This window comes from Sciurus vulgaris (assembly GCF_902686455.1).
Source record: "Sciurus vulgaris genome assembly, chromosome: 7".
Lineage (NCBI taxonomy): Eukaryota > Metazoa > Chordata > Mammalia > Rodentia > Sciuridae > Sciurus > Sciurus vulgaris.
In genome coordinates this window covers 7,783,172-7,797,068 of record NC_136467.1, presented here as the reverse complement: position 1 = coordinate 7,797,068, position 13,897 = coordinate 7,783,172, and the positions used below count along the sequence as shown (strand labels likewise).

The 13,897-nt window shown below is 50.7% G+C and overlaps 1 protein-coding gene across 1 annotated transcript in view; it reads right to left on the bottom strand.

Annotated features, from left to right (window-relative positions):
* Positions 1 to 4,720, bottom strand: part of LOC306665243 (solute carrier family 22 member 2-like) — a 32,332-nt gene extending 27,612 nt beyond the window's left edge. Inside the window, exons 1-2 of the mRNA XM_079146592.1 lie at positions 3,541 to 4,720; positions 2,179 to 2,282 (exon numbers count right to left, since the gene is read on the bottom strand). Coding sequence (XP_079002718.1) covers positions 2,179 to 2,282; positions 3,541 to 3,951 — 515 coding nt within the window. The 5' untranslated portion in view covers positions 3,952 to 4,720. The remainder of the gene's footprint in view (positions 1 to 2,178; positions 2,283 to 3,540) is intronic.
* Between the last annotated feature and the right edge of the window lie 9,177 nt (positions 4,721 to 13,897).

The following is a 13,897-nucleotide window of genomic DNA, read 5'->3' as shown; positions in this document are numbered from 1 at the left end:
TATTTTCAAAATCTCTAACATATGGTCTTCCTTTCTTTTGCAAAGCCGAGCCTCAAAAAGTTGACTTGCCGTAAGACGCGTTAGTTTTTTCTCTTCTTCCTTCCTGCTCCCTTCCCTCCCTTTCCTTCCTTCTTTCTTTAGAGTTCTTATTTACATCCTTTCCATAATGTCTTTCTGGTTTTCTTCTAAACGACACCCTAATCAGTCATTGAGGCAGATCAATTTTTTGTGTGCGAAAGACAATATACTTTATTCAAGGTTGATTTAATCTATAGATAAAATAGTTCTCCATGAGATTCTTGTTCCATTGTAGAAAATCTAAAGTTCATGGGTATTAAGGGAGCAAGAGATAAATAACTTGGTGTTTTTGAAGCCTATGGGGGTTGTCTCACTGCTTTGGGTGACCCTTCTCCCTCCCACACCTGTGAAACAGAAGACTTGAGCACCGCCAACCCCGCATAGGGCTGAGGAAGAAGAACAGAGGTGTGTATACAGCCCTCGGGTGGGTGGATGGGGGATCAGCTTTCCAGAGATTTCCACCACAGGAACAGAACCATGAGGTCACGTAAGGAGGAGGGTGATTGACAGACCTGTGACTCAGGAAGGCACCATGGGGAGGGAGCAGGAATCACCTCCTACTCCTCGTGTGGGATGAGAATAATTCACTCATGTCTTCCGCCCTCCGGGTGAGCTGTCTCCTGAGTTCACATCTTCCCTGTGAGAGGGCTGCTAGTGTCTGTCTCCACCCGGCAGAGCGGGAGGGAGAGGAGAGAGTGCGGAACTGTGTGACCTGCTTACCAGGGCAGCAAGAGCAGGCCCTGGGCCTCCCTTGTCCATGTGTCTTTCTTGACTTAAAAGGCATCTCCAAACAGCTGGTCCCCCTTCTGTGCCAACAGAAATAAAAACGAATGCCCCTCCTCCTCACCCCCTCAGCCTCCCACAGCGGTTCTAAGCCTGCTGTGAGGGCCGTTCCTCTGCTTCATCCTGCCTCCCTCCTGCTGCCAGGTGGCCCCAGGCCCTTGTAAAGTCATTAAGCACCTTTAACAGGTTTACAAGCTTTCATCCGGCCTGACAATAGCAGGAGTCAGAGAAGATATTCTGCTTATGTTTCATATCAGAGTTGGGGAGAGGAATAGGGGCAGCAAGTGCAAAGTGCAGTCACCATTGATCTCAGAGTTAAGTACAGATTTTAGGGGTGAATACCTGATTACAGCGTGTGCATCTACACTATGAAGTCACGTTTCATTATCACGGTCTTACTAGGTGATACTGCACAAAACCTCGAGTTCAGGGCATGACACACAGAGAACACACAGTGCACAGGTGCCCCGAAGCCAAGTTACATATGTGCTCATCAAGTGTAAAGCCAATGACCCCCGTCTTTTCCCTTTCGAGGACCCCTAAAAGTATCAAATGGGACATCAAGAGAGTAAAGGTGCGTGACATAAGAACTTACAGCACGGTGAACATGGGATCCCCAAACGAGGAGTGAATAAGAGACACAGGGCCAGCTGGGCCAGCGTGAGCACTGGACATGGGACACAGACCCCAGACTCCTCTGAGGACCTTTGATGTGAGAGGCCCTTCCTCATCTCTCTCCAGTGACACTGACATTGTGGAGGTCTCTGCCCCCTCTCAGTGCAGGCAGACCCCACACCCTTTCATTAGAACAGCAATGTCATAGGTCCCATACTTTGAGCCCCATCTGGCCCAGGGACCCAGTTCAGGAATCCCACAGTCCAAGAGGCAGTGGGCAGATTCTGGACTGGCCTGGTGCGGTGGCGCTGGTGAAGGAGACAGAGCAGGATGGTCAGAGCTCAGGGCCTGCTCATGACCACGCAGGGGGCCGTGAGGCCAAAGCATTGGCAGTCACAAAAGGAACGGAATACTGTTACTCTCTGCTAGAGAGCATCCCTGAGCTCTTGGACCGCTGGCAAGACAGCCGTGCTGCCTGGTGAGGAAGCCTCTCACTCTGACTGCAGAGAATTTGGAAATAAAGACGTGAGTCATGATTGTCAAACAGCGCAGCAAAAGAAACCTAGGATTGTGAAAACAGCCGACATCAGGCAGGAGGTAGAGCAGTTTCGGGTTTGGGAAAGGCAGGATTCGAGCAGCCCAGGGGGGCCAGGTGCTGTCTGGACCTGTGGGACCTGAGTTGCCCACAGGTGCTTCACCTACCTGTCTGCTAGGTAGCCGATACCCACAGAACCGACAAAAAACCCTACGTTCACTGCCGACTGAAAGAAGTCCAGCATCCAGGAGTTGGCACACACGAGGTCAAACTGTCCAGATGTGCGGCATGTTCCAAGCCAGGGGAAAGGAGAACACAAGCCAGTTAGGACCCTGAGAGACGCAGCTCAGCCACAGAGGAGCTCACTAACCCTTCCCCGAATTGAGCTGGTGCAGCCGAGGGGCAAACCCCAAACTATTTCTTGACCATGTTAACTTTCTTTATGCCACCAAAAGACTGATCCTGAATCCACGTAGCCTCCCATCTTACAGTATGTCATTTGTCTGAACTGGCATGTGGACCACATCAGCCAAAGTGGGTGATTATTCCACTTATACACAAGTCAATTTTCCTTTAAATTCTAACACACAGGTAAATGGATGTGTAGAGAGGATACTCAAGCAGCCAGCGGGAGACTGTGCTGTGGGCATCTCTTAACTGTTCTTTTAGTAGTAGGGGGCTCGAAGTGTCCTGCTAGTGGTTGTTGGCATTTGCTATTATTGGGAGGAAGAGGCAGGGAGTTGGGTGGAGTGGGCTGGCCTGGACGTCAGCAAAGTCATCAAGCGCTAACCCTGCTGCCCCTCGCGCTGTGGCCGCGGGCAGAACTCTGCTCTGGGCCTCAGTTTCCTCACCTCTGCAGGGGGCACAGCCCTCCTGAGTTGATGCTGTCAAGCCCCGAGCCTCAGCCCTGCGTGACACTTCTCTGAATCTTTCCAACCAGGCTTCTCTCCCTAAATGCTGGTCCACATGGGAGCTCTCCAGAGCACTACGCAGTCCTTTCAAGCTAAGCTGGACAACTGGCTCGGACTGTATTTTCAGCATAATTTCCCTTTCCCATTTTGCTCTGCCTCCAATGATTATCTCTGTTTTCTCTTGTTGGAACCAGGCTTCACAATTAGATTTTATTGTGACCACTTGGACACTTTGAGTGAATTAGAGGAAAAAAAAAAGTCCACCAAGAGAAAAGCACACCTGATCACACACTAAATCACGGTTCAGATAAAGAGGAAGACTGGATATACTCCCTTTCATGGACCCGCGTGCAGAAGTCCTGCTGTGTTTTTACTTGTTTCTCTTTGCTGAGACTTGCACACACTAAAATCATTACCATCAGAATGTGAGGAAGTTCCAACTCATCCACACATTTTCCAAACAAATTAGAGGCTGCGTGTTTTCACTCGGAAACTAGGATGGTGTGGACTTGGGGTCTGAAGAGCATGTCTGGGCACAGTTACGACAGTCAGCCTTTCCTGGTTCCTTCCTTGAGGAAAGCTCAACGATTTGCATTTTTGTTCCGAGTCCTCACTTACCTCGGTGACGATGGAGGAGCCGGGAGTGTCGTACACCCAGCCGTGCTGGCAGGGGACAAGTGGCAGCTGGCTCCTGTTGGCAGCCAGGCTGGCCAGAGGGTCCAGGCAGCCGAGGGTGCTCTGGTTCCAGTCCACCGCATACTGCATGCACTGGCGGAGGGAGGCCTCGTCCGCAGCCCCCAGGCCGGGCAGCGTGTAGTTCAGCTCCTCGGCCGGGCTCCAGCCGCATCGCCGGCTCAGCTCGGACACCCCGGGGCTCTGGCAGCGATGTGGGGGGCTGAAGCCCAGGAAGACGATGCCCACGTAGATGGGGGTGAAGGTGAAAGAGAGCAGAGCTAAGAAGAAGAATATTTGTTTCTGGAAAAGATGAAACTCCCCTATTTGATCTAGAATGTCATCCATGGTTAGCATTTTCCTGGAGGCAGGCGGTCCTGAGGCCGCCCCAGCACCACCCCAAGTGCGGCAGAGAGCGGCGCAGCCAGCTCAGCACAGCTCTCGACCAAAAGTCAAAGGGTGCGCGTTAGTTTACTTTAGAGAGGGATGAGCCTTCGGGTCAGACCTTCCCTTCGTCGGGCCAGCTTCACGCTGAGCTCCTCTCCAGCGGGGGAAGAGGTCCTGCGGCCGCCTGGAAGCCCCCGGCTGCCCGGGGCCGAGGTTGTGTTTACGGTGACACCATTCTCTGAGTCTGCCTCATGTCGGCACCACAAACAATCCTGCCTCTGTACCCCACAGGGAGAAATCTGAGTCCCTTCGCAGACCGCAGCCTGTTGACCTTCCCCAGCACACTAGTGTCCAGGAAATTAATATATTCATATCTCACCACAGAGCTGACCTTCCTCCAGGGTGCAACAGAGAGCGCGCAGGGCTCTGTTGCACTTACCCTAGGCCGTGTGCCTCAGGGTCTCTGGCCCTCGCCCAGGTCCTGCTGAAAGCCCTTCTGCACACTTACTGCCCTGCAGGGCTCCTACAAGAGCGCTCGGGGGCCTGCTGGGGCCGCTTGCTTTGATTTCCCCCAGATCTTCAAATTCTGCTTTTACCACGTGTTTCCTCCAGCCTCACACTTTCCTTTCCTCCCTGAATTGTCCTTGCCCTCCATCCGCCTCACACTCGTCACGCACAAGTGCAGACAGGAGGATTTTTGTGCTATTGTCCTTTTTGCCCTAGATCTTTCTGTGATTAGGGGTATCTCTTTAGGACGGTGGTGAGGGCATCCAGATGCAAGGAAAGCAGGCCGCTGTCTTCCCTGCTGCATAGAAGGATCCTCAGGGCATTTTGATATTGCCCAGCAGAACAGGTGGCCTGCTGATGCTCCAGGTATTTAATCTGGTTAGTTTCTTTCTCCTCCTCCCCCTCCCCCTCCCCCCTCCTCCCCTCCTCCTCCCCCTCCCCCTCCCCCCTCCTCTCTCCTCCTCTCCTCCTTCCTCCCCCTCCTCCCTCCCCCGCACTGAACAGTCAGTGGGTATAATAGCATGTCTAGGTAGTGACCCAAGGAGCCTTCCTCTCAGCACACCTGCCAGCTGACCTCTCCCAGGGCCTCCCCTGCCTCAGAGAGGGGCTCCTCTACCTGGAACCGCGTAGTAGAGCCCCTGCCACTGAAGCCACTGACCATCTGCTAAGGGAGTAGCTCAGAGCAGTGGAGGGGCTCCCTCACTGGCACAGAGTCCTAAGTGAGTGAATCAGAAGCCGAGGGCCGTCTCTCAGTGTCCACTTACTCAGCGGAAGGCCGTGGGAGAGGGCCAGCTAAAGTGACGACAGTTGTCCAACCTCACTCCTCTCCCCAGGTCCAGGAATGGTCCCGACGGCCACCAATCGGGAAATGTACAAGCACGTGCACCTGGGTCTGACTCACAGACACAGCCTGTGTTAAGACGACAGGTCTTCGGGCTGTGGCAAGAGGGCGCCAGGTGAGGCCAGGGGAAAGCACCGTGCGCCAAAAAGAGATGCTGAACTTCATCTCAAGTACTTAGAGGAAATGGTCAGATGAGGCGGGGGCAAGACCCCAGACCCCCTTCGGCCCCTTGCTCACATGGCCATTTGACACTTTCCATTAAGGCTGTCAGCTGCGGTAAAATCGATCCTGTTATGTGACAGAGGACTCTACAGGAAAGCCACACTGGCAGGGAGGGACTAGAGGGGAAGAGGCCACAGAGCCGGGGGAGCACAGCCAGGGAGCTAACGCAGTCCCGGCATCCTGTGTCCTTGTCACTTCACCTGTGGGCTGGTTACATGTGCAGAAGCCATGTAACCAGAGGGTAATCTGACCCAATGCCAAATGATCGTTTAATCCATGTAATCTGATGATCTATTATGATTAAAGTCGGAAGTGTTTCTCAACCTTTTATCGTGTTCCTCTGTAGTGTAAATAAACATTGTCCCCAGGTGCAACCTTCTGTGCGGCACTGAGGCAGGTGAGTTGAGCCCAGACTTTCTCAGCTTCCCCACAGCAAGGCAGGGCAGTTAAGATGAGAAGTTAGAGGGACAAGCCGCACCAATGGCAAGCCAGGTCTCCGGCGCTTAGAGGACGCTATGGCAGAACAGGTGATCCACCATTCAGAGAGCAGGGTTTGGGGTTGTCCACAGGCAGCGCGCTCTCAGCAGTCAGTATCTGGTGTCCTGGGATCAGTGGTCCCCTTAGCTAAGCTGACGTCCACCTGACCGACGGAAGGCAGGTTGTCCTGCAGTGAGGGAGGCTGTGTCCTCTGCAGCTAACAGGAGTGGTGGCAGCAGGTGAGCAGACGAGGAGGAGACTGAACAGAGATCGGACCAACACCAGCCTGGCCCTCAAGCATCCGTGTCACCAGACGTGCTCCTGACCTCTTCTTGGGGGGGGTGATTGCACCTGGGTCAGAGAGCTAGTGAGCGACCTCACAGGACTATCAGCCAGCGCATCTGCAATGGTCAGCACTCATCCAAAAACACGCTTGCGCTCTCCCCTCTGCCTCGTTCCTGCCTCGCTCCCCTGCCTCCTTGCTCATTTCTGTCTTCTTCAACTCCAAGCTGCTGTTCCCATCACTGCCAGGGGGCATGGCAGCAGGTGATCTGCCTCGGCCCAGAACTGTGGACCCATTGCTGGGCCATTACTGATGGCCAGAAGAGCCTTCACAGTGTGTCGGGATTCATCTTCCGGAAGGTTCCACATACTGGACCTTATGCTCCCTTCTGGAATCAGATGGAGTAAGTGAACACCTTCTGACGTGGGACTGTGGATAGTGAAGACAGCTCGTCTTACCTCAGTGTCTTGTCTTTTCCAGAGCAAACACCCCTGGCTCCTCCTCACCACTGGGAACAGCCCTGGAGTGGTTTTTCCCTTGCCTCAGTGTGACCACTTGGGAAAGGCCTGCCCAGTGTAGACCAGGGGTTATCGTCTCAAGCAGGGTTGGGGATAACAGCCTTCAGTGAGTCCAGAGTGCAGGGAGAGCAGCCTTGTCCTTGGCCGTCCTCTGGAGGGAGGGCTGATTAGAACCCTCCTTGAGCTTCCTTCCCCGATGAACTCTTACGTTGTTTATAGGCGTCGGTTCTGTTTTCCCTACAAAGTGACAATTCTGTGCGTCTTTCTCTGGAAGCAGGAAATTGGAATGAGACTGTGGAGAGGGGAGTAGGCATCCTCTGGGAGTGGCAGGTCAGGAGGCTCCAGGCTGCTGCTCCCAGGGCGCCCCCTCCTCAGGTAGTGCTTCTCTTTCCTCCTCCACTCCTGGCCTTCACATTGAGCAGACGAGTACTAGAAGTCACAAAGGGACTGCACCCTGTGCTCTTAAAAGACATGCGCCTAGCGCACACCACCAGGGTGGCCCAGGAGGCTTCACAGGGTCACACAGCTCTGGGCGATCATTTTTTAAAAGACTCAGTTAAGACTAGCTGTTCTTCTTCCCAGACGGCATTTGGCTTTAGAGACTACACTACTATTCCATGGAAAATTAAGTTCAAGTATTTGGTTTGGCCTGAAAGCTTGCAAGCTAGAGATGGGGTTCAGGACGCGCCACCTCACATAGGGCCCCTTGGCACTGGAGAAAGCGGCAGAATAGGCCCTCTCTCTTCCACTTGCCTCTCTCCCCGGAAGCAGATCCTGGACCTCATTTGAGAGGTGCCTCCTAGGCCAAAAGGAAAGGAGCATCCTTCTCTCTGCAGACACAGGGACACAGTCACCCAGGGCCCCTTTGTGCCATCATGCCGCTCCGTCGCCGTCCATCACCGTCCACTCTCATCAAACCGAAGCATAAAGATGAACAGTTTTCCCTGCCTCTGGGTCCTATTTCAGAAGGTTGCTGTGTCATGCGAATCTTAATATTAAATAAATGTGTGCTTTCCTCTTGCGAATCTGTCTTTTGTTATCGGGCTGAGTGTGAACCTGGCAATGGGTGAGGAAATCTTTTCCTTTGCTCTACTTCAGTGTAGACGGGCTTGCCACCCCTACACTGGGCAGGGAAGCCCTGGACTGTCGCACGTTTTCATCTACCAGAGTGAACTCTTCGTTAAAAATCTGAATACAATCAGAAATTCCTTGAGCATGTAACCTCTCCAGATCCCAAGAGCAAGTCGACGTCTTGATTAGACTGCTTTATTTTGAAGAGAGAAGGACTCAATAAGAAAAGAACAGAAGGAATGTCCATGGAATGTTACCTGGAGTACTACTGGGGAGCAAGGGGAAGAGGCTTTGAAGATTCTCATTGCCTCAAATCTCAGCTTTCATTTATTAAAAGTCTGGCTTAGCGACCAATCCAAGTTGACCGAGTTATTATTTCTTAGGACTGTTTATCCAGAGCATTGAGGAAACCAGAGCACTCGCGTTCCCACTAGTTGGTGATAGGAGATTTCACACAGGTGTGCTCCAGTGGTGGCACCCAAGGGGATACCTTAATTTACAAACTAATTTAAAAAACACAAAACAGCTTATTCATTGCCAAGTTGTGAGCTCACCACCAGAAGATCCTGAGGCAGGGACACCTGGTCAGCAGGAAGTCCGTCATGTTTTATTTTGTATGACTTTCCGCTGCAGCAGGGGTACTGAGGATGAAAGAGAAGCACCTTCTTGGAAAAGGTGCAGATTCCAGATGAGGGGCAGGAAGTCAGCAGCCGGCCAGCCACAGCTTGTTGAACCAGAGAGCAAGAAAGCTGAAACCACTGGTCAAAGGGTCACCTGAAGATGCTCCCACTGGCAAAAGGGGGTGATTTAACATTAAAAAGAATAACTGCAACATATCGAGATACACGAACTGAGACACCTGAAGTGTATTTTTTAAAAAATCTATGAATTCACACCAGAGTTTTAAAAATTCCATGAAATATGGAATCTTAGTATTATTTATCTGCCATAGACTCTAAACTGTTAGGTGGCAGGCCAAGGGGAGGTACGTGTTGGAGGGGACAGGCTGACATTATCTGTGGACATAGACCAACCTCACTGTTATCAAGAGTGGGACAACGTTACGATTAGAAGGGATCAGTTCTGGAGTTATGTTGCACGGTCTGGTGTTGCACAGTAAGATGATATCTTCTACCACAAGGTACCGACAGTTCAAGAGAGCCATGAGAGAGGATTTTGAATGTTCTCACCACAAAGAAACAATAGTTCAAGGTGAGGAATATGCTCATTCCCTGAAATAGCATATTGTACCCAGGCGTATGTACACTGATTAGCTATCATTTTAATGTTATTTTTTTTAATGTGGGACAACTTGACTTTATGGGCTACATGCTGGGAAGCAAAGGATTTTGCACAGCATGCAACCTAAAACACACACTTGAATCCAGTCAAGCCCCCTCTGTTCACAGGATATATTGGGATAAAGTAATCAGTTCAACAATACTATGAGGAAGGAATTGGCCATTTCCAGAATCAGGTTATTCTGTGCATAACAGTTTCCCCAAAGAGTCAGTAAGACTTCAGTAGTGTAAAACCAGACAAAAGGAGTGGATTGCATTCGGATTTGGCTGTAAAAATAATCTTGGAGACAGGGAGAATGAAATGTGGACTGGGAAGCAGGTGATATGAAATAATTATTTTTACTCCCATTAGGTCCGATCCTAGCCTTGTGGTCATGCTTAAACAAAGAGGCATAATCAATTGCCAAATACCATGCTGAGATATTTATGGATGAAATGCCAGCTTGTCTGCTATTTTAAAATATTTTTTTAAGTCAATGCAAGTAGAGGAAACTAGAATGGCAAGATCAAAGGTACAAAATTGCAACTGCCACTATACAGGGCATTTCAAGCCTACTGATTTTTCTGCCTCTGGCAACAGCCTTGGCCAGCTTCCCATGGCTTTTCTTCTTTATTAATTTCAAAAGATGTTTCTCAATGCTGTCACTTTCCTTTATTATTTTATAGCCTGATTTTCCCTCCTATGCAATTTGGTGTCCATGAGGCAGGACTTACTGGAATAGCCTTGGTTCACAGAAATATGTGGTTGGGAAGAGAAAGGATGAAAGGGTGAGCACACAAGTGGTGTGCTCAGCTACGACAGGTGAAGTTTACCAGGGGAAAATGGATTCGCCTTCCAGGGAGTTGGTTCCCCAGATGCCTAGGAAATGCCAACTAATGAGAAAAAGGTGAAATATTAAACCCCTTGGCTAGCATTATCTATAATACCTAAAATGAAATGAAAAGATAGTTCTGGGTCAAACCTTGATACTAAACCATGCTCAGATTTCAGTGAGTCTGAGCTTTGGCTCCTAGCCTCTGCTGGAGGTGAAATTATTCAGTGATGCTTGTGAAAGCACAGAAAGCAAGACTTTTTTCAAAACTGTGTCCAAAGGTGTGGGGACCAGGGCAGTGAGATCTGTCAGTGGGGGAGAGATTGGGCTCGACTCTGAATACAGCATGGGCAAGTGGGAATGTATGGCCAGAAAGCAGGATGGGGGACTGAGATGACATCAGGGGTCAGGAGGAGGCTAAGTCGACCTAACGCGCTTCTTGCCGAAGACAGTCCAGGGTGATTGCACAACTGGTCTCAAGCAGGAGCTCAGTGCCCGAAGCACACAGAAGCCAAGGCCATGGCCCTGGGGTTTTTGCAAGAGAAAAATTTTGCTTCGTGGCCACAATTCTGCCCCACCCCTCATCTGATAGTCAGGAGAGGAGTGAGGAGAAGTGGCCTGTGGACCGAGTGGTGAGAAGGCCCCGTTTCGGGATCCCTGTACACAGCTGTCGATGGCGTGATACTTCCTTACAGGTCACATGGTTCTGTTGCAGGGAGTTATCCTGACCTGCACACGGGCCTTTGAGTTATCGACGGGAGTTCGTTGCTTTTTCTGAGCATACTGCTTCTTGAAAAACTGGTTCCAAACCATCCTTGAATGGATTCTGGAGGATTTTCCTGAAGTCTAACAGGCACGAGGTAGTTTTTGCTAAAAATCACTGGCTCATCACTTGGGCCTGCAGATGTCAGCTGGGTAACCAAGAGCAGGACGAACACTTGGCGTCTCCGTCCTCATTCTGCACCTGTCTCCCTCCTACCGTAAACTCTGGGTCAGAATCCTGTAGAACATGCACACACACATGTTAATCATTTAAGAATGTTTGTCTAAAACTGGCAGTCCTCCCCCTTCAAGGCTGAGGATGCCAAGATAAGGATAGCTAAGAGATTTTCCTGATTCACAGGGACACTGGAATCAACAGACTGTCTTCCTCCAGCTGTTCCAGACCACTGGAGTGGCTCCTGGAAGTCTCCGGCCACTGCTCTAAACTTACAGAGGACTCAGTCATTGTCCTAGGTAACTCCATCTTGCCTTTCTGACTTATTTTTTCTCTGAGTCATTTTATCCTGTAGTTACCTTGGTTCTGGGAACAACAGGCCTGATATGATAATATCACGTGACAAGAACTGACGTCACCAGGCAGTGGTAACTGTCTTATCCCAGACAAGGCTCTGCTTGGCCGTCCCGAGCCAGTGATCAACCAATGTGACCAAGGCCACTTGCCCTGCATACTTCTTGCCCCTCCCCTGCTTTTGTTCCTTCTCCTTTTATCTCCAAAGCTCCTCTGAGCTCCCTGAGGACAGGGTTGAAGGACACTTGGTCTGCCTCCTGGTCCTTCCCTGTACTATACTGAGTAAATTCTTTTCCTACTTTAGCATTAACTTTTTCTGCTTGACTTTTGTGGTGAGTAATTGGACCTGGTCTGTTGGGACCCTCAGAGTCCTCCTGGCCTAGGACTCTAGTATCAGAAAGATAACTCCATGCTTTGTCATAAGGAATTGATGTCCATCTCTGTCCAGGCCTTAGCCCATTTGAACATGGCATAGGGGTTGGTGGAGGATGAGGAAGCTGACCAGCCGAGGAGGTTGATACCAAGGAGGATCAGATGTTGAGGGTGGGGGCGCTTGCTGACCTCACTCAGCAGGCCTTTTCGCTGACTCTGGAGTTTACAAGCAGGTGCACACACCCGTCTCTCAGGTTTGGAGACCTGACTACAATCGAACCAAGTGAAGACTCTTTTTCATCTCAGAAGCTTCCTCCAAGGGATAAATTATACAGGGACTGAAGACAGTACTTCTAAGACCTTCGGTCACTGAGAGGGCAGTCCAGGTGAAGCAGGGGGAACCAAGGCCCTATTGACACCAGGGGGCGTAGAGTGGAGACTGTTCATATTGCCGACTGGCATCGTCAACTTTCAGGAGCACGTAACATGGATTCCGGGGTCACTCACGCAGGGCAGCTTCCTTTGTGTGGAATGCTGCAGAGGGGAAGGGCCCTGTGGGCGGAGGCAGCATGTCTCTGCAGGGACAAGCGGACAGGAGGTTGGGTCCCGGGAATTGGCCACTTGATGGGCTCAATGATGGCACTGTAAGATCTGTCCACCCTGAGAAGGGACTTCTGACTCCGCCCACAAACGCCAAGCAGGACACCTAGAGGAGGCAGCTGAAATGCCTCCCACGTGAACCTTGGAGTGCCTGTGGAAACTGGGACACTCACCTGCTGTGCGTGTGGCCCACGTCACTGTGGCTAAGGGCCCTTCACCTGCACCATCACCCCACTGCTGCAGAACCCACAGAGGGTCAGGGAGCCTTAGAGAGCTTACTGTCCCAGCTTTCCCTTGAGGGTCCTTCAGATGCTAACGAGAACATGAAGGTAATGAGAAAAGGGGACAAGGCAGGGGAGAGAGTCACAAGCTCACCCATCAGTGTAGAAATTTTAAAATGGCTGTTAAGATATAAAGGGAATAAAGCAGATCCTGAGAGACATCAGGGACTCAGTCCAGCAGGGTGGAAATGTTTGGATGGTTGTTAAGAAAGACATTGGTAATGTTCAAGCCAAGATTTCAATACAGCGTCATTGAAGATTGGGGGGCCAAAGGTCCCCCAACATTAAAGGGCCCCAAGTCAGTCTACTCTATATGCCCCAGTTTAGAGGAATTTAAAACGTCAGAAGAAAGGGTTCCCAAAGAGAAACTTCACCAGTGATCCCTCGGGTGCAATGGTCAGGCAGGTTGGTCAGGATAAAGGTCCACAGAAGGGCCAGGATCCGCAGCTTTATGTGCACGAGGCTAACATGGTCAGGGGAAGGAAATGAGGCGTTCCGAGGACTCCTTAATAGAGGAGCCCCAGAAAGTGGGGCCAGAGCCCACGGGTGAGGACCTGACGGATGCCACAATTAGATAGAGAAAACATGAAAATACAACAGGTCCGTGAGAGTCGGAATGCTTAAACACGCTTCGCATAAAGAAGTCGCTTCTCCTATGTGAGTGTTGTGTGGAAGAGGTGCACCCCTGTCTGGTGGCGCCTTCAGGGCGTTCAAGCAGGGCTCTCCAGGGGCAGAGGAGACCTCTACTCGGACATCAGGCTTTTGACACATTGCAGAAAAGAATTTAAGGACATGTCAGGTTTCAGCAAAGAGAAAGAGCTTTTTCAGAAGGTGAAAGGCGAAGATACACATTCCCAGAGCAGAATGCGGGCCATGTCTGGGGTGAGGCGCACTTTTGGGGTCTTGGGCTCTTCTTCTAAAGGAGACTTTGTGAGCGGTGGACATGGGGCGGTGTTCGGGAACAAGGTCACCTGCTGTGCTCAGTTCTTGATTAGGTCGCAAGCTGTTCATGGTGGTCTGGTCTTTTCCCAGGATCTTCGTGTTGACATTGCTCTTCTGTGTAGGGAATATTTGAAATGCGCCTACCTTATAGGTTTCTTAAAATACTTCTCCCTTTGTTGACCTAACCTGGAATACATTGCACAGGTTAACAGTGCATATAAGCTTTAAGCGAAACCAGGGAATTTTCACGGATGTGTGGATTTATAATAACTCTAAGATTTGTAGATTTTTTCAGAAATTTGGGAGTGACAGGGCTGGAGGAAAACTGGCCTGGGGAGAAAAGTACGAGGAGCTTTAGAAAAAGGCTTTCAGATGAAAGACCCCTCTGTCTTCCTTTG